The sequence below is a fragment of the Pieris brassicae genome, chromosome 6 (genome assembly GCF_905147105.1).
Source record: "Pieris brassicae chromosome 6, ilPieBrab1.1, whole genome shotgun sequence".
NCBI lineage: Eukaryota > Metazoa > Arthropoda > Insecta > Lepidoptera > Pieridae > Pieris > Pieris brassicae.
In genome coordinates, this window is record NC_059670.1 from 17,615,294 (window position 1) to 17,640,024 (window position 24,731).

The 24,731-nt window shown below is 33.9% G+C and overlaps 1 protein-coding gene across 1 annotated transcript in view; it reads right to left on the minus strand.

Annotated features, from left to right (window-relative positions):
* Positions 1-23,514, minus strand: part of LOC123710640 (zinc finger protein jing) — an 87,607-nt gene extending 64,093 nt beyond the window's left edge. The window contains exon 1 of the mRNA XM_045662664.1: positions 23,450-23,514. Within this exon, the coding sequence (XP_045518620.1) occupies positions 23,450-23,514 (65 nt within the window). The remainder of the gene's footprint in view (positions 1-23,449) is intronic.
* Positions 23,515-24,731: the final 1,217 nt, after the last annotated feature.

The following is a 24,731-nucleotide window of genomic DNA, read 5'->3' on the forward strand; positions in this document are numbered from 1 at the left end:
AAATTGATTTTCCATAACTATACGCCGATCAGTGGCTGGTTCAGGATACAGCGATCTAAAATTATTCCCTAAGGAAAAAAAATATTGTTGATACCGAAGACATCATTTTTAACTGTCTACACTTTAAGTTGCTTTTAGTACTTGGATTTGGATAGAACTTTGACTATTAAATTTTCATGTAGGGAAAATAATTCGACTGCTATATTTAGACGTCTTGAAATACCTCAGACATTGAGTCTGTGATTTTGATTAGGCAATTTCTCGTCCTCAAATGCACACTAAGGATATGACCTTTCATTACGATTGAACACGATATAATTGCATTGATTATATTGCAACATTTTATCTCCGATCGTGAGTCGATAATATTGATATTGTATTTTAGATGAGGGCAGCTGTTACTATTGGTGTAGGTTTGACAGTGATTGAAATATATCGCTCGATAACATTTACATTTAATTAGGTATTTCTGATTCCCTACACTGAGCAATGATAAAGTTGAATAAAGATTGACGTGAGGACGACAAGTTTATGTCTTTATTTAAGTGTTAATACATTGTAAATGGCGTTATCGAGAGTTATATGAAAAATATTGTTAACGAACTACACAACAAAACTATTTTCGTGGTTTTAGGTGGAGTTTACTGTATTTCTATAATATCAAGGCGATCATGCGTGTCCAATTAGTGCGTCTAAGATATAATTAGATATAATAACCTTATATGTTAGAGTTTGCCGATGTCTATATTCCATATTTTGCATCTACAGTAACTGTATAATAGCGTTTTGACGTATATAACTTTATGACTGGTATTGTTTTCTAAAAATTTCTGAATAGTCAAAAACTGCCTTCAACTATGTAATAAGTTATAGAATGTTCAATTTTAATCAGACCCTGAAGCTACAGTTCCTTGTGTTCGGCCACATTCAAAGCGACAAACAATAGATTTTTACGATCCATAGACAATAGAGGGGTTGTAAACTCAAAATATTTATTTCAAGGCAAAATTACAACGAAACTAAGACAAAAGACGTTTTCAACAATCTGTTAACAAAGGGACATTTCTTCGAAAAAGTTCTTTCTGGCGTCAGAATGATAAAATTGCAGGGTATAATAGTCGACACACCATCTGTGTAGCGAATCCCGTATTATTAGTTTAATTTATATACTTTATCCGTTTATTTTATAATTTAAAACCTTTACTTGTATTTACAAAATGTTATGAGTTACATGATGTATTATGTTAAAAGAATTATAAAGAAATGTTCCAGTAGTACAATTAAATATTTAAATATACCTCGCTAATCGTTATATAATAAAATTAAATACTGTGTTGTTAAATAATAATGTAGGCCCATAAAATGTATATAGTATATACATTTTTAGAGATAATAGACCATCATAAACTATAGAACACTATCACAGAGCTTAAGTGATTCTTATATAATTCAACTCTATACTATATAAGGACCTTAGTAAATGAAATAATGCAACACATTTATTAGGCTGCGCCCACGGCACGGAACAGCAAATTGTATTACAAAATTACACAATATACGATTATTATTACAGAGATTACAAATAACAATAATATAATCTGAGTTATTATTTAACCATAAATATGTCAAGGCATCGTTCCCTTTACCCAAGAACAATGCAGCTTGCAGCTCACGCGCATACGGCCAAGGTTGCACATAAAGTGCACGCTCACGCGGCTTTGTCCGCTAATAGCACGATAAGAGTGAGCAAAACCACAGAAAATATTATAAAAGCCTTTAGTACATCACTCGCTTCGTAAGGAAGGAAAACATTGTGAGGAAACCCGCATGCATGAGAAAGTATTTCCGAACCAAATCGTAATAACGTCTTCAAGAAAATAGTGTACCAATTCTTAAAAGCCCGGTAACGCACTTGCAGCTCAAAAAATAAGTATCTATGGGCAGCGGTAGCTATTACCGTCAGGTGAGCCTCCTGACCGTCTGCCCTCAGTTACATAAAAAAAGTATTATTTGTACGTACTGGCAAACAAAATCACAACTCATAGTTAAGCCTCCTTCTTATAATGATCGACTCACTCAAAAGTGTACCCTGGAATAACAACAAATCCTCAGCATATTGACCTACGTCCCGACGACACTTGAGAACTACAAGTGTCGTATTTTTCATTAAAACTACTTGGAACAGCGTGACTGCGCGGCTCTCACGTCAACTACGGCCTACAGGTTACGCTTTCAACGAAATGCTTAACCACTCTTAATCAACTGGAACTCTCAATACATCTGCTTTGTATGTAATAAAGTTATTTACAATGAATCATTTGAACCCTGAATATTATTGCATGTGAGTCGGATATAGTTGCACACTGGCTGAATGCACAAGAATTGCATTGAATTAGTTATAGAAAGGTTTATGTTGGTTTTTAAAATAAATTTTTATATAAGTTTTCTATTTCAGTTTACTGTACAAATAAAAAAAAGGAAATAAATAGAAAAATGACATCGCATTGCTTTTGACATTTTTTTACATCACACATTCTAGTAAGAATATTCGAAGTAGATATTTTTTTATAGAAAATTCTACGTGTCGTAACATTAACGACTAATACTTTGCATAAAGAACCTCGAGCGTTAATCCGATTTGTTAATATATTTTTGACAGGCGCTCGCGATCTACTTGATGGAATTTAAGATGCCTTAAATATACCCATTTAAATTGTGTGATAATTCACTCACCAATTCCGAATAAATCACTTTACAAGATGATTGAGCAAATCTGATTAGAAACAATGTTATACGCGCTGTAATCTAGGATAATGCTATAAAAGCAATAATTTAGACGACTACTGTGGAGATGAAACGCGCCGCGGCGCAAACTGGACGGTAAACAAAGTCGGGGTCAACGTCACTGCGGGTGCATGCCTCGGACAGCGAATGGAAAAATCAAACAAACTCAACGTTGCATTCTTTTAAGTACTTAGAACTGGCGGAAATAAATTAGTCATAACCGAGACAAACTGGAATATTCTCCTAAATTTAACAATTTTTTATTCTTGTACATATTGGAATTAGTGTTTGACTTAAATAACTTTTTTTGTTCCTGTTTAATTTTGTCTTAATAACATGCATTTTTGCACTACTTGCCTATCATATTTAATTTAATACATTTTTATTTTATTTTTTTCTTTACTCACAGTGGTTGCCTGGAATAGATCGCTCGAAAGCAATAAGGCCGCCAGTTGTCCTCGTTTTGATTTAATTATGTTCATATTTTAGATTGTAGTGTAACGAAGTGATAATAAATAAATAAGGGTTTAAACCATCTGTATATGTAAATTTAACCACAAGTTACCTTTGTTCTTGATATCTTATGTGGAAATGTACTGCGCTTCCGTCAGCCACGGGGTAACAATTTTCATGACGCCGCATTGCAGTCATCCTAATGTCAATATTGTATTGGATTTGATACACGGCTGTCATACTTTGCGATAACAGACGACTCCAATTCTTACTCTTAGTATTGTTAGCGGCTTATCCATTAACACTGCGTAGAACATTTTAAAAACTTTGAAACCGTTATCACTCAATACTTCCTTTGACTTATACTCATCATACAGTACGAGTATATCTCGTTTCCGACATATTATAGTTCCAATGACCTCTTAAAATCGCTTTCCAAGTGATTCAACCGGACGCTGCAAATTCCTTAAGACCTAAAGAAATGAGGCAGAACTCGAGATTGTCGAATTATTTCCGCTAATACAATCATCAGATCGTGATACTGCAGATTCTACCCGCCCGTCGTGACCCTTCAACCATTAAAAGGATTTCAAATAGGGCTACCGATCCTTTGAAAGAATAAAATTATAAAGTCACTACAAAATTGAGTTTACATTAAATTTATTAGCAACTATATGCCTCCGCGAACTTCGTTTTGCCTTAATCACTCTGGTTTTTGAGTATTTCCGTGCAATTTTTCACTCCATAAAAATCTTCTCAAGAGTTCAGTGATTAAATAAAAATATACTTGAATTGGTCCAGCCGCCTTCGAGTTTAAGCTTTGGAATATATTTTTCGTTTTATAGTTATTATTATTTATTTATACAGTTTCTTTGTTAGTCATTACATATTATCTACTTTCGGAGTACTTTCAAATAGCTGTTTGAAATCTATATTTTGTCCTCTTCATCGAGACATCTTGAAGATATATAAACGGAAAAATATTCTCATTAAACATAAATTAATTATTATTGGTGACTTATCATATCACCCGGCCTCGGTTGGATTCTCGGGATTATAATTAGCTTATATGGCCTCCATATAAAGGGGTTGTCCATTATAAAGGGTTATAAAAACAAAGGTTGAGTTTTGCAAACTTATCATCGCATAAATAAAATCAATATTTTGTAGGTTTTGACAACCCTAATCACGATTGTAGTCCGAACTCCGAATAAAATGAATGTGCATGAAAAATTTTATAGTGTCTAATGAAGCCGCGATTGTTCCGTTTGCTTTTGAATATTCATAATCGAATTAATGGTATTGTAAATATTTTGCACATGAGACTTCACAATCGGGACTTCGTAGTCATCTGATTATAGGCCTACTTACGCGACTAAGCAAGCTTTTAAAACAATTTCTTATTTCTTCTACTTATAAATCCCATTTAGCAGTTTGTAAAATAAGGTAAGTTAGTGACGGTTACAAATTATATTTTAATTAATTTAATTCATTATACGCATAAATGGTTTGTGTATTGTCTAAAGGACAGAGGGTGAGAATTTAAAAAGAAAGACGGGTGACAAAACGCTGCGTTCGATTGGGATTGGTCAAAAGTAATATGATGACGCATCGATCGCAACGTCGCTTTTGTCCAATCAGAATTGGACGACGAAGAATCTTTTCATCTTTCGTTTCACATTTTCACTGCTCAGTTCTGGTGTAATGCAATTAAGAAAAATATTAGAGAAAATTTTTCTACTTTTTATTAACTTTAAATCCAAAACCATACTAATCTTCTAATATCACTTTTGGAAGGCAACTACAATTAATTTTTTTTTACTAAAACTAATTACATTATTTATTGACCAGGATTTTTGTATAGTTAATATACAATAATCCTAATACCGTAAGTATTTCTACCGTTAGTTCTTTCCTCCAATGTAAAATTTACTACATAGTAAGCGTAATCATAATGTAACAATACAGTCATGACCCAGTAGTGATTACGTAACTGAATGGACGTTCGCATAGCTGTGAGTAATACTCTAGCTCTATTTCCGTCCGCGCCACTATGGAAACTAGTAAACCGTGTTTATGGGGCATAAGCGAGCGGTTATAGCCTAGTTAAGGAACATTTTGAGGAGTAAAAGGCGAGGTCACTCACCTGGGATGGTGAAGTTAAAGAAGTAGAGGGGGAAAATCAGTAAATAGTAGCGAAGCGAAGAGACAAGTTGAAGAATTTGGAGGAGGCCTTCATTGTGTAGTTGTATATATATAATATAATTATAAAATAAGTTAATGTTCCTTAAAAGAAAGAGATCATGTGGATATATACCCTATATAAGGTCCTGCTATCATGTAATGTAATTAACAATTTTGAGATTTGTGTCGTATATTGAATCATATGCAATTGGTCCATAAAAAACTTGTGCAGTACTACTTTATACGACTTTTTATCAATCAACTATATAGAGAATTTGTCTTTTGTAACGAATAATCATAATAGAAAAATTATTATCCCTGAGTAACCTTAGCTACTTTTTTTTCTAAATAAAAAAATCTGCTAAAAGCCAGGATACGCCGCTGGTGTTCTCTTTCTTTTGCACTGCCTCTCCAATTACTGTAGGTTAGTTATTTTCTCCTTGTTCATTACCAATCCAAACAGTTGATCCACTAACTTTTCCCCGTTATAATCTTCAAATACGTGAAGACATTTTAGCTAATAGATAATGGGCACGTAAAAGAGAGCATGCACATAATAACCGCTCCCCGCTTCCGCTTATGAACGAGAACATGATAACCGCATGATGTCGTGGGCGATGCGTCGCTAGACCGAGTGAACCAGCCACAGTCGAAGATATAACAGTACGAGCTTTTTTTATATTTTATAAAATAGGGGCCAAACGGCCAGGAGGCTCACCTGATGTTAAGTGATACCGCCGCCCATGGACACTCTCAATGCCAGAGGGCTCGCGAGTGCGTTGCCGGCCTTTTAAGAATTTGTACGCTTTTTTCTTGAAGGACCCTAAGTCGAATTGGTTCGGAAATACTGCAGTGGGCAACTGGTTCCACATAGCGGTAGTGCGCGATAACGATAAGCAGTAGTGGAAGGGGTTGGGATTATATATCTAAATTATTTGATCGCTATAAATTGAATATTAATAAAAAAATGCATTAACATTTTCACAAGTTATTTTTTTTAATTTAAATAAATATTTAAAACGCACATATCACTATCATTATTTGCCTACATATCCAAATCAAATAAACACATATAAAATAAATATATTCATAATTTTTCATACAAATAAGCGCTTCAAGCGCTCGTCAGTCAATAACAAGTAGCTAAGAATTCAAATAATTCGAACAAATTCCATAGCGGAGATTAATCATATGACCATTAGATTCGGTAGCGTAGGGCACGGAATGCGCCGCGTCGCTCACAAAAAACCCTGCGTACCTGACTGCCATTGACCCCGTATATACTTTACCAGCTGAGACAATTTAAGCTTTTTCATAGCTACTCTTCACAGTTAAACATAATTAATTCTGTTCGCGCTAAATCGGTGTCAGTCAAAGAAGGATGACAATTGTCGATTGTGACTTTGACACACGAACCGGAAATGGTAGGTGGTGCTCTGGCGTAATTGCGCAAAGATACGTAGTTGGATTTTTTAAACCGTACCGCATTTACTCATTACAATAATTAAGGATCCAATGCTCAGAGTAGGAGAGACCACCATTGATAGTAAATGTTAGTATTAGTATGATCGATTTTGGATTTCTTCTTTTAGTATACTGACACGCGATAGCCCAACCAGCGCATATTTTTTTCCCGAAGGAAGGGGGCATTCTGCATCCAGCTTCCGGATACTCAGGCCCACACAAATGCGTCTTACGGCGTCATTTAAATCCAAATATTTCAATTAAACACGAGTTACCTAATCTTCGGCTGGTGTTATTATTGATAATTTTAACAACGTTAAGCAGCGTCTATGTATATATTAACATAAAGGAACTCATTAAAATAATAAAAATACATTTATTTGGTTAAAGTACACATGTATAAAAATATAATACAAAAATAATATTTAAACTGCTCCCAACTCAGCTTCAAGCTGCCGTCACGAATTATCAAACGGTACTAAAGTAGTCTTTCTTCGTTCATCTTATTATTTTACCTAAATTCAAAGACCAAGGTGGTGGAGTCATGTATATCAATATAGATAAGCGATATTGTCTAGTGTAAAATAAAATACTCACGTAGGCATGTGATTTTCGCAAAGCCTTATCAACGTTTATCTTGAAACATACCTGAAACAGATTAGAAAATTTAGTTATCTGTTATCGTTGTAACTATTTACACAATATTGTTCCATTTTTTTTTGTTCATATTAACCAAAATTGGTAATTGACAAGGAATAAAATTGTACATTTATTCATCATCGGGGTTAGACAGATTAACAACAGGAATGATAAAGGACTTCCATTCCGGAATTTATCCTCAAAACTGTATTTTCTAGTAAGAATAGAATTCTCTTTATTAGTGCATAAAATCTTCGGAGATTTTTTTGTAATAATTTTCATTTTGTTCCAAGATATTTCACATTAATGGAAGCATTCAAAATTGTATTCACACACGCATTAGGCACAAAGTGCTGTGGTTAACATTTCAAAGTCGTGTTCTGTTATATATATCTCACGTACACACAATAATCTATAGTTTATGCCCAATATATAAACGTCAAAAATCTGCCAAGTTTGCTTCGCGTTTACTAAATAAAGACTGCGCAAAACGAAAGCAGATGAAACAAAGATTTAGTTAAGTTTATTGTAATAATGTAAATTTGTATATTGACTTAAATATTCCAATTCTGTACTGCATTATTTGGGCAAAAACTAATTTAATATTATTCATCACTAGCGAATTTGTCATTGATTAATCACTGGGGTATCATAACGCAAAATAATATTTATTCCAAATAAAATTTTAACCTCTGATTCATATTATCCGTCTACTTACAGTTAGTGCTTATTTATTCTCTTTCTTTCAAATTCAGTGCTTTAGTTAGAGTTTTTTTATAAGAGGGTAGTTAGATACATTATTGTTATAAAGCAAATAAATCGCATACATATTACACATTACAAAGAGTAATAATGTATACATTTAAAGTACAGAACGGATGAAGTATAAGTACTTAAAAGGTCTTCAAAAAAAAGTTTCCACTTTGGATATGCTTTAACGGAGTTATTAATAAAATCTTAATCCCAAAGGCAGGGGAATAAGATTAACAGCGTGTATATTCAACCAACTTCCTTCATTAAATATTAAAAATCTTTCCGCATACCAGTCCAAAATACATCAATTTATGTTAAATTATCTCGGGCACTAATTTGGCTCGCGTGACCATCCTACGGGAAGACTATAACCTTGTACAACGACCCCGGATAAATATAGTACCGGATAGAGGACGGGAGGTTCGGCTTGAACATTATAATATACCTAAAAGTAGGCATAAGATTATTGAATGCAAACTTTATCAATAATTAAATTGATGAAAATCTTCACCTAGTTAAGGTTAAAACACAATATTAAATAATGTTGAAGTTGCTGTGGTATATTACCTGTTTTATGTTGAGAATATATAAAATTTAATACGAAAAAAAAATTCTATGATTTTTGTTAATACATAATATAGTACAACTGCTACGCTGGTTCTCTTACCGCACAGTACAACATTTGTTTTAAAAAATCTTGTGTTACGCGATTTTAATGTTATGTTAATGCCGTTATAAAGAACTTGATCAAACAAGACAACGTTGAGATGTCGTTTTTAGAACTTTGTCAAACTTACTGTAACTGTACTGCGGTATCTTAACTTAGTTGCGTCAAAGCTTGCAAGATGCTTAATAAAACTATCGCTATTCAGTAAAAGTTAAATACTTTATAGATGTTTTTACACATAATATTCCAGATATGAACAGAGAGCGAGCTCTTTCAAAATTCATCTCTAAAAATACGCTTTTAATACAAATAAATATGTATAATCTTTTCCGGTGTCAACGTGTAGGTAGTTCATTTGCATTCTCGATGCTTTTTTTATCGTTTCGCGTATCGGTTACAAAATGCAAAACAAAGTAATTGATGCAGTGTGAAATTTTTGGTGCAACCTTAAAAAACAAAAGATAACATCTTAAAACGCATTTTAAGTATAGAGGTGTGGAAATCGGACTTATTCATTTCAGGTTTGACGTATCTATATACGTACGGTACGGTCCCAGTTCCCTATATTAATAATGCATGACGCTACAATCTTATACTATTGGGGTTTGGCCACAGATTGGTAGGATCTATTAGGTTCTATTCGTAAGCCGTAGGTTCTTTCAGGCTATATTCTTTCGAGGCGACACAGAAGACATGATCAGCCATCTCATCTAAGCACACATCACTACACCTTTTAAAAATATTACTAGTATGAATAAGTAAATGTCGACTTTGTCGGTATTATTTTTATACCACTGATGTGTACTAACCCTCTTTGATGGAATGAATAATATCGTATTTGTTTTACAGATCTGGTAGCGGCACGAGACCCTTATGTCCAAAGGGTGCAGACAGGTTTCTAATATTCGGTAGCCGGTTCCACAGGTGTGGGATAACTTAAAGGTGCGGTAATAATTTATAATGGAGAATTTTATAGATAATTACGAAAGAATCAATTGATTTATTCAGCAACACCTGGTAATGCAGATGTAAGTTTATGCTTAGAATTTTGAATTAGATCTTTTAATCTTAGGAGGACATAATTAAAATAGTTATCAAAATTTCCAGTGTTGTAGAGAATTATTTTCGTAGTAATAGTTAAATTTTGTTTGACTGTTCAAGGATGTAAAATTTTCTTTTTTTATATGTAAAATGTTGGTGTAATGCCCGTTGGCAAACCTATTTTTTAAATTCAGAAAAAAAGAGCTCATCTTGTAGATATATATGAAAATCGTATACGTTTTATTCGTACCTTTATTAACAGATAATCCTAAGAAACCTAAGCCAAAAGAACCTCAAAACTAGACAAATACTAAAGTCATATTAATTTATGGTAATATTATATAACCCACGCCATATAAATCGCATCGTATCGCCGCACCTACATTCGATCCTACGTAGATAGAGAGTGTAGTTCAAGAGATCCCCTGTTTTATGACCGGTAAATGCATTGACCAACTTTACATTGCCGGACGGATATCTACTTGTATGGATTAAAGTAATCTATAGTTTATTTCTATAGATAGCACATTTGACTCTCATAACCATTACGAAGCATTATTATATTTATTTTTATATAACAGACGACAAGTGAGCAGGAGGCCCACTGATGTTAAGTGTCCACGAACACTCTCAATGCCAGAGACCCTTAGTCGAATTGGTTCGGAAATACTTCAGTGGGCAGCTAGTGGTGCTCGGCAAAAATTGCCTTAAAAAAACACTCAGTTGTGGAACGACGGACGTTGAGGTGATTCGATTGGAATTTTGTATTCTGCCTCGTCGTCCCAGGACGAAACTCCGCTGTAGGTATTAATCCGAACAACTCCTCTGAACCATCTTCGCGGTAAATGCGATAGATTTTAAAAATTCCTTTTCTTACGAGGATTACATACTCCAACATTGACTTTTACTATGATTATGTTTGCGACGTCGTTAGAATTCAAATAAATAGTTATAATTTAAGCGCATCCATTAACTACCGTAATCAATAAATTAGTAGAAAGATTTATCTTTATTATGTACAGCGAACTATAATGTGTATTAGAGCATATTTGTTTTCAATTAACGCAGAAACCAGAAATTCTAGAAGCCAGTGTGCAAGATCCGTGGGAACAATCAATAGCCGGCGTTGCAACACGATGCGACTAGGATGCAGATGCAGCGTTTTCTCGTTAAGGGCTATAATTCTAGTAATTTCTTCAACTTACAGAACAACTTCGTAATCGAGTTGTTTAGATAGTGGTTATTTCTTTGCCTTTAAGTATCAAAATTATGAAGTCTTACGTTCAATGATATTTACTTTACGGTTGAAATACGAAAAATAAACAATGCTTTAAGGATGTTCATATTTTACTATTATTTATTTATTAACAGTCCGTTGCAAAAACTTCATAAATACAATTGACATAATTAAATATACCCTGCCCTCTTGGCAGCCTCTCGATTTTGAGCGTTCTCTTCCAGGCAACTCATTTTATTTTGTATTATTTAATTGTATGTGCATAGTTTTTTTTGTATACAGGACTGAACACGCATTTGACCATAATCCCACCTGATGTTAATTTTTATGCGGCCTATTGGATGGCACACCTGTCCAGGAGAGCCCTATTTATCGCTGCTCAAATAAACGCATATAAAACTGTTCAGGGAAGATGGAAGGGGCATGGAGTTCCACTCCTTTACTTGTTTTAACAAGGAAGGATATCAACAACGAAGAAGAGAAACTCCAGCGTGCTTCTAGATGTGCGTTGTTTCAAAGGGGATGACATAGTTCAAGTTCAGTAGTCCATCCATGGATATGCATAAATTTGAGTATATAGAACGATCGTTAATGGAATTGCAATACAAAGTTTTAGAACCGAGCTTCTAACCATGGTGTAAATTCAAATAGCAAGAGCATTATCTCCAACACATTTGTCCACTCTCACTTTAAAACTTACAAACTTGATATATCTATACATTGATGGGATGGGATGGGATGGGGGTTGTATCTTTGCGCCTTACTCTAAGTGTAAATGTTCTGTGTCTTATTATATTAGCATGGTCACATACCATTGCTGTTACTAAGTGGTAATTATCGATACGGCATCAATAAAACGTCATTAATTGCGAAGCTATTCGCGGGTAACGGCTACATTATCGTTAGTCCATTAGCACAGTGATACATAGCACGGTAATCACACTAAAATAAATTTAATGTTTGCTAGTGCACGCATGAACTTTGCGAATTAAATGTATAAAATAATATTAAAAAAAAAATTATAATAAAAACATAACATATTAAGTGTTCCAATGCAATGCAATAACTGGACCAAGTTGGTCCTAATGGACAATTATTATTAATATTAATAATAGGTAATAATAAGCCATAATCAAGTCTGTGTCTTTTACAAGGCAAGAGAAGTCGACAAGTCTTATATTCTTAAGTTTTGTTTTTTTCTTCGTATGTTATACACAGTTTGGTGAAAAAACCTTAATTTAGAGTTGTCCAATAGAAACAAAAAGAGAGGAAACCTGGGAAGACGAAATTAAAGGAATAGCGGGAAATGATTGGAATTTGGAAGAGTTTTTCACTCCGTCGGAGGTCGTGTACTGATATAAAATTATTATTACGTATAATACGAATATAAGCCCGTACCCGAACATAGGTTATTTTTAATATTTATTTATTGCTTAGATATTAGTATATATTGCAATATCATACAGTTCCAGTAAGTAAAAGTGATTACTGTTCCAATACAATTAATATTTCTGCATACGCAGTCAGTTTTGCAAACAATAGTAATTCTTTAACGTCTACTCCGACCCCTAAAGGTCACATTGGCTTTAGGTTAGAATTTTAAAATAAAATTAGGGTGGGCAGAGTGCGCCTGCGCGCATTAGGGCTGTGATTAACGACCTATTGGTCCGAAAACAGGGGTGGTCGCATCACTGATTTTAGATATACCTAGAAGAAATCTTACAATTATATGTTACACGATTTATAGACTACTGTGGCACGAAAATATCAAAAATGAGATAGTGCAGTAGTGCACCTACATTTTTTCAAGATTTTTATATTTTAGACAGATGACTATTATACTTTAAAATTTTGCATGTACTACTACTTTCTATATAACTAAAAATGAATCGCAAATGTTATAATATATAAATATGTTGATAAACCCGAAGATGGCTGGACTAATTCGAGTATTTTTTCTATCAATTCCTTGAACTCTGAGAAAGGTTATAATTAAGAAAATGCACGGAAAAACATAAAAACCAGTTTTTACTCTGGAAGAGCGGACAATCTGTATAGGATGACAAAGCAAATTGTTCCATATGGTACGTAGCTACTAAGAAGATTGACTAAGTAAAAGAATCATATTTATCATAGGAAAAATGAAGTACGCGTGGGGCAGCTAGGGTTGAATATAATAATGAAGTATAAAGTCATAAACTTTATTGTAAAAAGTGATATAGCAATCAGTAATAGAAAAACAATATATACCAAGAGCAATTATTTCCATCGCTGACAACCCTCAACCATCGTCAAACAATAGAAGTGCAACATATTGGAAAATTTTATCAGACGATTTTGAACTTTATCTTGTCAACTATAAGTGTTGTTTTAGTAATATTTTCTTTACCCTAGAAGTCCTGTCACCGAGTAAGTATTTCTAAGCAGCTGAGCCCAAACTGATTAATGTACGAAGTTTAAAACTTTGAGCCTGATTTATGAATTATGGAACAAGCTTTCCGCTAATCAACGTACAATCTTGTAGGATCACTAATGTTTACGAAATCCAAACATTATTTACAACAAGGTTGTCATTAATTTAAGGTAAAATATATTATAAAATACTTTCAAGACTTACTCCATTTGACGCTTATTTAGTCATTAAATAATCTGAAGAAGTTGGTGTACGAGGTGTATTTTTTTTAAAAGAACCATTTGGAAAATGTCTATAACTTTATGTTTTTATGCCTTTTGATTTTGATAGTGGCTTGTGGATATAATTAATATAAACCCTGTACAGCGGGAATATTAAAAGCAATATACGAGGTATACAGGCCAGGTTAACAAAAAAGTGACAGCCCACTGATAACTTTCTAAATCAAGAAATAAAATTCCTATCAATGCCTTCCAAGTAAGTCAGGTCGAAAATTCCTTAAGCCCCGGCGCACGGACTGTCTCAAATTCCGCCATAGAGGCGCCATTAAAGTACAAGGCAATTAAAAATTACAAACTCGAATGAGTTTTACGAGTTTAGCGTAAATAAATGCACCTATTATTTCACCTTAATTAAAGTGAAATAAAATGTAAGCAAACAATTTTATAGAACAGTTCCGGAACCAATTTAATATAAGTCTGCCGTAATTTTAACCAGTGGCTCTTCAAGATCTGGGCCTCAGACTTCTTTGTTTGTTTTTTCTAATAGGCAAATAGATGATCAGTTTTCTGTGCCTGACACACGTCGTCGTGTTTTTTGTTTCTAAGACCTGTTTCGGCTCGATGTTTTCTTTCACCGTACGAGCCTTTGTTGCGTATAGATATTGATGACATGCGGGATTTGAACCCACTACCTCGAGGATGAAAGTAGCACGAAGCCATGAAGATGTAGGTTTGATACAGATAAAAAAACATTTCACTTAATATGACTGTGTAATTTACCCCTCATTAAAACGAATTCTGTTTTATAACTTACAAATTACTCGTCTTTCGTCACATTTCGTTTTTCGAATAATAAAGGATTGAATAGAATTGCGTAAAATATTTGGACTAAATTTGCGCGTAAATACGACCGTTGAACGATTTGTCATACAAATAGACGTAGCCAAAGAGCAATCGATGAACTATGTTAGTATGTTGTCAACCAAATCTTTTGGAAAGTAGAATGTATGATTCTATACGAATATACTCATTTATCAAATGACACGAAATTATAAATGTGTTTACATGGTAAAATGATTAGGAAATTTTAACCCTAAATAAACACCGTCCATCGGCTAACATAAACAAATTTCGATTGATTATTATTGGTTTAAATCGTGTTACTAGTAACTGGAACTGACAAAGCAAACATACTTAATATATGTTTTTTTTTCTAAAAGTCCAACAATGAAACCCATTAGTTAACACATGATATTTATCTAAGACATTTTTTTTTGGTAATTTTTCGTTATTTCATGTTCATGGACCCGATACAACACTTTTCGGTTTTAAATACAGGATTAAATGTTTTGTACAAACCAACTACCAATATGATAGTTAAAGTCATATAACTGAAGGTTATTGCACTGTATGTAGCAATTAATAATACTGATAGTGGTATCAATCAGACAAGTGATCGATAGAGCGCCCCGCCTTGCCCGCCGCTCTGCTAACCTACAGCGAGGGACAACCACCTAAATATAACTAGATATGTTAATATATATGATCTTATTAGGTCATTGTCTTGAGAGTAGTACGGTTTACGTATGTTTACTATCTAATAATATAATAAACTTTGAACACGTGCAGGTCATAACTTTCATAAAACATTCCTAATCAAGGCTCTTGCTACAATATAAATACATGGCTTATGAGTATAAAATAGCCGTTGAGCGTAATTCACTTATCTACACTACAGTTACGGTTAATAAACGTAATATAAAACCTATGTAACCAATGTAGTAAAGTGTATATGTATTTATAATAACAACAAAAAAATAGCTTCGTAGTCTCAGTAAGGCGTAATATTTTTAGAGAGATTCATAAATTTTATGTTCAGCAATACTTACTAGCTTACGAATGTATTTTCTTCTATATTACGTTAAAATTCTAATAAAATTAATTAACTTGTTACAAAAAGATTTATCTAATGTTATAACTAAGATATTATCTTCATTTTACTCCTGATAGTAATGTACTTTCTATGTTCACAATCGGTATTTCCCGCAAAGGCCGCTTAATGAACTATAAATTTATTACAGCAATAAACTGTACTGTTATGCATAACATAAAATTTACTCAGTAATAAATATCTGTGCAGGCCGTTAACCGACAAAGGTTTTTAATAATGATTTACTATTTAAACTTAACTAAGCACTTTGCAAGACAATGGTTTTCTAAGTAGGTTTTAGAAAACGTATTTATAAATCATTTTCGGATAACTAAGGACTGGTCAGATGTTTTGATGTGCACACTGGTTAGCGCTCACTCCGCTGGCCTGGTCTTGGAATCGAGAAATATCCAGCTCTCCTTGTCCTGTGCCACTTCCCACTAATTGCTGGCTTTCAGTTGCAGCAGGTCCTGCCACTCTATAGATCCTTCAGCCGGTCTAAAGTTCGGATACCAGTTGGGCATTTTTTTAACTGCCCGTTCCTATCCCAGCCAATGTAGTCCATGTGCCACGTATTAGCCCACATACTCACACTACTAGTAGTTGAAATAATATAAAATCACCTGGTTTAAAATAAATTCCAGTCGACAGCCAATCGGTAAAGCTTAAAAGACACTGAAGTTAACACTGAACTTAGTCTGAATAACACCAATTATTAAGGTCAAGTGTTTGTTATTCGCTAACCTGATATAATAACATAACCGAACAGTTAGTAAGCAAAATAAATATTTTAGGCCGCATCTAGAAACCATAATTCAGTGGTAGCAAAAAAAGAGGCGTTGTGTGAACAAACCGGGTGGGGCGGCTCGCGGCACATTACAACCGCCACGGGCCATTGCGCCTGTTCCCCAAATATTCGCGGCACATTCATGTCCTCTGATTTTAGGATATATACATATGCGAAAATCATCAATCTTCTCTGTATCTTTTAAAATCCTGTTTAAAATTATCAACTTTAACATTTATTCACATATACTACCTTTGATGGATACTTAAACTACTTTTTTACACAGAAAATTTAGTATCGAATTACTTTTTTCACAGAAGGATTTCTTTATAGCAGAATGTAAGAAAGTCATCTATTAGAATTGTCTAGTTACTTCGAATATAAATGACAGAACATCAGTTTTAGCAACAAGGAAGCGCATAACTATTAATTTATGACGATGTTTCTCGTTTTCTATAATCCCAGTAAGTAGGCCACTACGAGCGAAACAAGAGACTTACAAGTACGTAGTCCTTGAGCAAACGTCGTGACAGTCTACCACCCGACTTTAAACAAGCAACACGTTCAGGGGACTCTGGCTTCAAACTGTAGGCAATAAAGCCTATAATAGCTTCATCAGAATTTAATCTTTAGGGATTGCAGCCCACCTAAGTCGTCGGCTGTAGCCGTTAGACTGCGCGTTCAAGTCTCACGAGCAATTGACAAATGTGAATTTCTTGGCAATTTATGCATTCATAAATTCAGGTAAAACGTGTAACTATGGAAATAGCGAATAAAGGTAATCCGTTGTAGCAAGTCTTGTTTAAATAATTTATAAAATTTAGTTTGTAATGTAAACTGCTAAATAAATAATTATTAGGCTTTGGTATAAAATTTCAGTCCCAGTCCCCCATATTTTAATAGCTTAATGCCGTTTCAAAGCGTATTAATACGATTTCATCGTTTTGTTTGACATCAGTTACGTCGATGAATAGGCTAAATTTTACAAATTTATAATGATTTTAATATACGTAATACCAAAAATGAACACATTAAAAATACACTCACAATAATTATAGAACACAAGAACAGAGTGTCTCCCCCTTAATAGAGACTTTAGTGGTGTTATTGATCACTTTCTTATGTTTAATATGCTTTTAAGGTTAAACTTAAATTAATTATTATACTGAAGTAAAGCTAGATACTATTGTTAAATGATGTAGGTGCAGATACATTTCTTATAAAGAAAACACTGTGAATGGTACTTTCATCACCCCAACTTATCGATAAAAAAATCTCGACGTGTTGATTGGGAACCAATTAATAACTAATTAATCTGTTAATATAAATAATTACTGTCCAAGCCGTCGTCGACTGTAGAATTTCCCTAATTGACGGAAGTAATAAACCCTTTAATTAACACGCACTTATCACGCGATCGCGAACCAATAAAATGTATGAAATCGAGCTTTTAATAACACTTATTTACACTTTCTCACTTTTGATTTCAAAAAATCTAATTACGACCGTTATATATTCTAATGTTATAAATTTAATTCCATTTTGCAAGTTATAAACTTCACTAAATTCCTATGTACATATTTACTATATCTATTTACTTGTAACGAAAAATCACAAAAAGTTATTTTGACCATTAGAACTATGTTATCACTGAGTAATAGAAGTTATATTGGAAACTAGGTGATGCTTAAGATACAAGCTAGGCTTAGTTTAAACGCTAGTAGTGCTCATAGAAGTATATTATGTATAAGGATACCAAAATGAATATTTTATCTCAACGTTTCGTTGCCTTTATAACCTTTATAATGTAAGTACAAAATGTAATGTTTGTTAATATTTCTTTTATCTTTTTTTTAAACTTACTGTCCAGCCGTATGAAAATGCGACAGGCTTTAGATAAAAAAAACTATAAAACAGCAGTCGTTGGACTTAGGCGCACTGCAATTTTTATTCATTTATCTTTAATCAAATTCGCAACCAATTTGCATACACTACAATAGAGGTTTTAGAGTTGCCAACCCTCTATTTGGTATACCGTGATGTGACATGAGAATGGATCAAACAATCATGCGCAGACAATGGACGATTTAGAGGGTAGTTTGAAAGAAACATAGACGCGTGGAGCACACGTGCGCATCTCCGATTATGCTAATCCCCGATCTGTCCAGCTGATGCATGACCACTTGTTTATACCTAAACTTTGTTTATTTCTAATAGCCATTTTAATAATAACACTGAATGTGGTGCAAACAAAAACACTTCGATTGATAAAATAAGCTCTTAAGATCTTCAGGTACAGGTGTTTTAACATTGTTTTTACGTGTGTATCAGGTATTTAAGGATTTAAACGCGAATAAGATTTTTGTTTAGAATATTGTCTTGCAATCACGATCAACAAGAAAGACGTTTTTATCTTGTGTTATAGGGGTGGATTAGAATTGTTTGTCAGTACTTTGCTACTTTTTTAAGTCTCCGAAGTCTATGGTCTGGCATCACGCCAAGCTAAGTATTTATTGCCTAAGATTTACGATATGCGTCTGGTAGTCTTGAAGAATAAGCCCTCATTAATACAATACTAATGAAATTAAAGTCCTTGTTATCAATGTACAGTGTTTTTGTAACACGAGTTATTAATAAACAACATATAATATGTAAAGCAGATTAAAATGTTCTATTCGTATATCATAACAATATTAAAAGATTTGACCATAAAGTAAAATAAAAATGTTAAAGTCAGGACATATTTATTTAGGTGAAACGCACGTACCACCCCCAGTTTCCAACTTACCCTTTACAAATAAATTCAAACGAATTTGTACCTTATTTACATAATCTTAGTGACATGTAGATGGAACTGTCAGATATAGAAGTCTTTTAGTTGAAAATTAAATGGCATTGTTCGATGCCCTCATTAATGCAATATTGAGCCCCGAGGCCTTGAATAGGGGGTGCGTTATTGTGTGCGAAATTTATTAACTGCCTGCTCTAATGGTGAAAAGTTTTGTTTCGGTATTAAGGTCAATAGTTCATAGGTCTCCGGGGGCTCTAGGATACCACAAACTTAAAAAAAAAACCCATTAATTTATAGAAAAAACTTTTAATATTAGAAAAGTTGCAGAAAAAAAGAGTTTTAGAGGGTTAAGTGTGTTACCACTATTTTTACGATGGAAGATACATTTGAAACGATTGCAAATTTGGCGAGCATTGGCCATTCTCAATCTCTGAGGTCGTAGGTTTGAACCCCAGCTGAGGACTCTCTGTCTATCTGCGCAATAAAACTCGCTTGTTCGGTGAAGAAAAACATCGCGAGAAACATACCTTAGACCTAAAAAGTTGATGGAGTGTGTCAGGTAGAGAAGACTGATCACCTACTTGCCTGTAATAAAAAACATATAACCCACATTTTACCGCAACTGGATTGCAATCGTATCCTGTATATATATCAATATAAACGAAAAGTATATGTAAAAACTATTATGCTATTAGGAGTCAAATATCTGTACTTTGTAGTCTCTGTTTTTACACACATACTTAGAATTATTTAAATTGAAGTAACTAGCTTTTCTAAACTTTGTTTTGTTGATTTTAGGCAATAGCCTATATTACATTAAAACCATTAATCACAGTCGAAAAACGGCAACTCATTTTTGTTAGCATCTCTTGCCAGATGGCGTCTTATCGATCGAGCGGGCAGTGAGTATTCATGGTATTATTTAATCGTAAATCATTAACATAACCATTGTTGTGTACACATGTTATCGGTATGAATGGCCGGTGACGTAGTTTCTATGAAAAATTGCACTGTCCCATTGTTCACTATTTATAGAACTGTAGTACTACGTTTGTCACCGAGTTTTTACTGATTAAGGATAGTTGGAATATTAAAACACTAATATAGAAATATATTCTTACGTTAATTATATTAGTATTGCAGTATGGACCTCACTTCATTTAAAACTGTGTACCAATTAAACCATTAAATATAAAATAAAAATCGAAGCCAGAAGCGCCTTCGTCCCCTTCGTAATAGCGTAATAAACTATATATATTTATAAAGTTATAGATTTTGTTGAACTTATAACTTCATCTGTATATACAAATGTACCGAATGCAACCTTTATTTAAGATTGGTAAGGTATATTTCAAAAGGCTCATTGAAATGTAACTATAAATTCGTCAGTAAAATAGAAGACAATTTCAATAAATGGAGTCACTCATTGAAGCATTAAAACATTCACTTACAGCAGCTTGCCATTATTTATAGAAATATTTCGTTTACCCAGTAGCAACGATAAACATCACAATTGATCCAATAAAAGCGAAAATAATCCAATAACAACCGTTGCCGTCGCCATGAAGCACAAACGAACAAAAAATAATAAGCTAAACGAGTTGAACTCGGCGATATTCCCACGAGGCAACTAGCTTTGATGTTTCAGCTATTCACCACCATTATGACGAAATGTAACCTCCCCATCGCGAATAAATTTCCTCTTTAAACACATATTTATTCATTCTATTATCTATAGTAAACACGCGGTTTAAAAAGATGCATTCTTAAACGTCTAATAGTCAAGTGTTGTCTTTTGTTAACATAGCTTTTACACATTAAGAAAACACTTTTTAAACGGATTGAAGCTATGTATTATTATTAAAAACTTATAATTAAGCACGCGAAACGTCGGAAAAAATTAAAATTATGTAAATAATTATATGTTTTTAATAATAATACATAGCTTCAATCCGTTTAAAAAGTGTTTTCTTAATATAATAGTCAAATTTTCTCTACCTGAGCACCTTGTTATATGGCACGGGTACTCGGTATACATAATACATGAGAACGTCAAAGAAAATGCATTTAAAGCGAGGCCGAATTCGGCGCAATAAAGTCCATACCTCCGGCATTACGACGACGAAAAACAAACACGACTCGTGTTGAACGATAAACGGCAGTCTAAATTCGTTCTAGAATAATCTAAATGTAGCTTCGGCGGGTTAATCTGACATTTTACGGGAAGCGTCGCAGACCACAACACGGCTGTCTAATTGCAACTCCGCACTGATAATCCATTCACAGCGGGCGGCTTCCAAATTAAAAACCCCCGGCGATTGTCCGGCCCCGGCTGTAGCCAAGGATTACCGCTCCCACGGCCCCGCGCCCCAAAACGAGGGGAATTGTAAAACTTTCGCAAGAATTTTCCAAATCCAAAGATGAAATAGTAATTTATCAAAGGATTTTGAAGTCGCAAGGAGCGGAAGTGAACGATCGGTTGTCGTTATCGAAAATTGCATTTGTTGCTTATCGTAAGTTTTGGGGGCGAAAGTATCGATGTTTTAATGACAACAAAAAATGGACACATAATTTTATCTTTATACCATCCTACTAAAATGTTAATGCATTCAACGTGTTTTCCGCATACCGAATAGTCCATTATCCTATGCCTGTAAATAGGAATACCGTACACACTTACGATCTGATTATTTATAAGCTTTTCCGAGATAATATATGCGAAATGCGCGATACGCTGCACCTATACGAATATACTGTCGTATTAATATTCAAATGGCTTTGGGCAGTGGGGATCCCAAAGGCATTACTCCCATTTGCTGCGGCGGACAACGTAAACAACATCTCCAAACACGTATTGAATTATTATACGAGGGATTATACTGTAATGAAAAGTCAATGTAGACAAATTACTAAAAAAATAACAAATTAAGAATCATAGTACATATCAAGCTTATATTGGTTTAGATTAGTATCCAGAAAATACAAAAAATATAAAAAGATAGTTCTTTTATAAACATCTGATGCAACTCAAAACACCTGCGATGACATATTAACATAAATATAACATATAAGCTACGGGTCGATTTTCTTTACATATCACCTTCAACATTGCAGCTTTTCTACTAATAAAATCAAATTGATAATTCATAGGTAGTATACAAAAGCTATAGTAGCCGTGCCTTTTTAACTAGGACAGGTCATGGTAATTTAATAAATTTTGTCAACGTATATATTCGATACGACGCTCAAATTGAACAACATAAAATAAGAAAAAAATTAGTATATCTCGTCATTTGTGTAGGCGTTCAATTCATCCGTCAAATAAAAAGCTTTGTATGACATATGGTCTTAAAATTCAGTGCGATAACGATCGAAGCGTTTGAAGTATTCACGGGCACATTCGCTTATGATAGGCAAAAAGAATGTAAGTAACACGTGTGGGATAGATTAACAAAGGGTTCCCTTTTTATTCAAAGCTCGCAGGACAATTATTACATTAGGAAAGGTTTTTAACTAATGGGAATAGGGCCCATTTTTGTATCATATTTCGTTTGTAGGTGTAAATGTATGGTCTCGTCCTATAAGCTAAATCAAATATGTTTTAATGGTTTTCTCTCCTCAGAGTAACGTGCCAGAAAGAGGTAAATGCGTCTTAGGTTAAACTGTATTAGGTTACCGAACAGACAGAGAGACAGCGAGACTCTTTTCTTCTGTAAAGCACTTATAACGTTATGACTACACTGCTATCGTTAGAGCTTGATATATTTATATATTCACGCCTTTTTTCATGTAGGCAGAGACCACGGATCTTCACTTGCTACAATCCTGACATACCTCTTTCGTTTCAACAAATTTCATGACATTCATCATATTATGGTTATGGAACTTTTTAACTTGTACTAGGTACTATTACCTAGTTTATAAATTTTCTCTATAGAAACTTTATTTAAACATGCATTTAGCTTTTATTCATAAGTGGGGTTACATTTTGTACTGTTTTACTATTTTTGTCATTATAGGAAGTAAGGTTTATATTTTTACGTCCAGACATTGCAACATATACTGCATTATTATACTGTACGTACCTTGCACTTTTTGTTACGAGCGGTATCCATGCAATGTGCGTAATGGTCTTCACGTAAGTATACATAATTTGAGCACGTCCGTTTAGCCAGCGGCGCACACGCACGCGTCAGTCGGGAGCCGTGTTATCTCAGTCACTCAAATGTAGCCCCTACATGCAATATACAATCATTGCTGAACCGTTATGCATCTAACAACTTCCTTCGTTATTATGTTTTTTCTATCGAGAAAATGAACTAATGAACATCACTTATCCGGTATTTTATCATCCTCTTACCTGAAACAAGAAAAATATTTTATTGATTAACGTAGAACATTTTTTATTTAATTATAACAATAAAGAAGACCTGCCAGTGGGGAATAGGCCAACAACCTTACAATGAAGACTTTACTAAGTATCCTTTATGAGTACCCACTCGAAACATTATTTCGTCGGGTATCGAACCTAGATAGATGCAGTAATATCTATACTAGTGGGCGTTTTAATCATGACTTAAGAAACAATCATATATTACTATATTTAGTGTTAAAAGGAAATTCAGGCAATACTACTTGTAATCATAACAGAATATCCCTTGTAATGACACATAAAAGATTTGCGTCTTGACGAATGAAAGGACGGTAGGCGTGAATTTTATAGAATTAGTAAAATAATTGATTAACTTGCCCCCACAGCCGTCTTTCGGCAGATGTGAGCCTTCGCGGCACACAAATGCGATATCATTCGTGACTATTATTCGAGCCGCGAAACCGCACTACATCTGTTTCGTTCCTTATAATGAAGCAAGTAGCCGTTTTGTAAGAATGTGGGCGTCTAGTCGGAAATGAGAGAGCCGATGCAACTGTTATGACATACGCGGTGCGTTGAAAATAAACAAGAGAGCGATAACGAAGCCAATTCGCGTGTCAAACGCCGAAATATTTCGACGGAGACACTACAAATACAAAGGGTAAACGGGTTTAGGGACAATGAACGGGTATTTTTTTTAATAGACAGTACGTACATTCGTCAATACCTACATGTATACTGGGTGCTGCCATACCACGTACTTGGGACTTTTTTAATATTTTTTATTCTCGTGATAGTATGTAATGTTTAAAAATAGGCATGTCAAGAAAACTGTAGTCTCATAAGAATGAGCTAAGAAGCTGATTTGATTTTTTTATATATTCCTTTTTGACTAGTGCAATCCATTTCCAAGTATTTATTGACATGATACCACTACTTTATGATGAAAACTTTTAGCAACAATATTCTTATTCATCCATTTTACTAGTCTACTT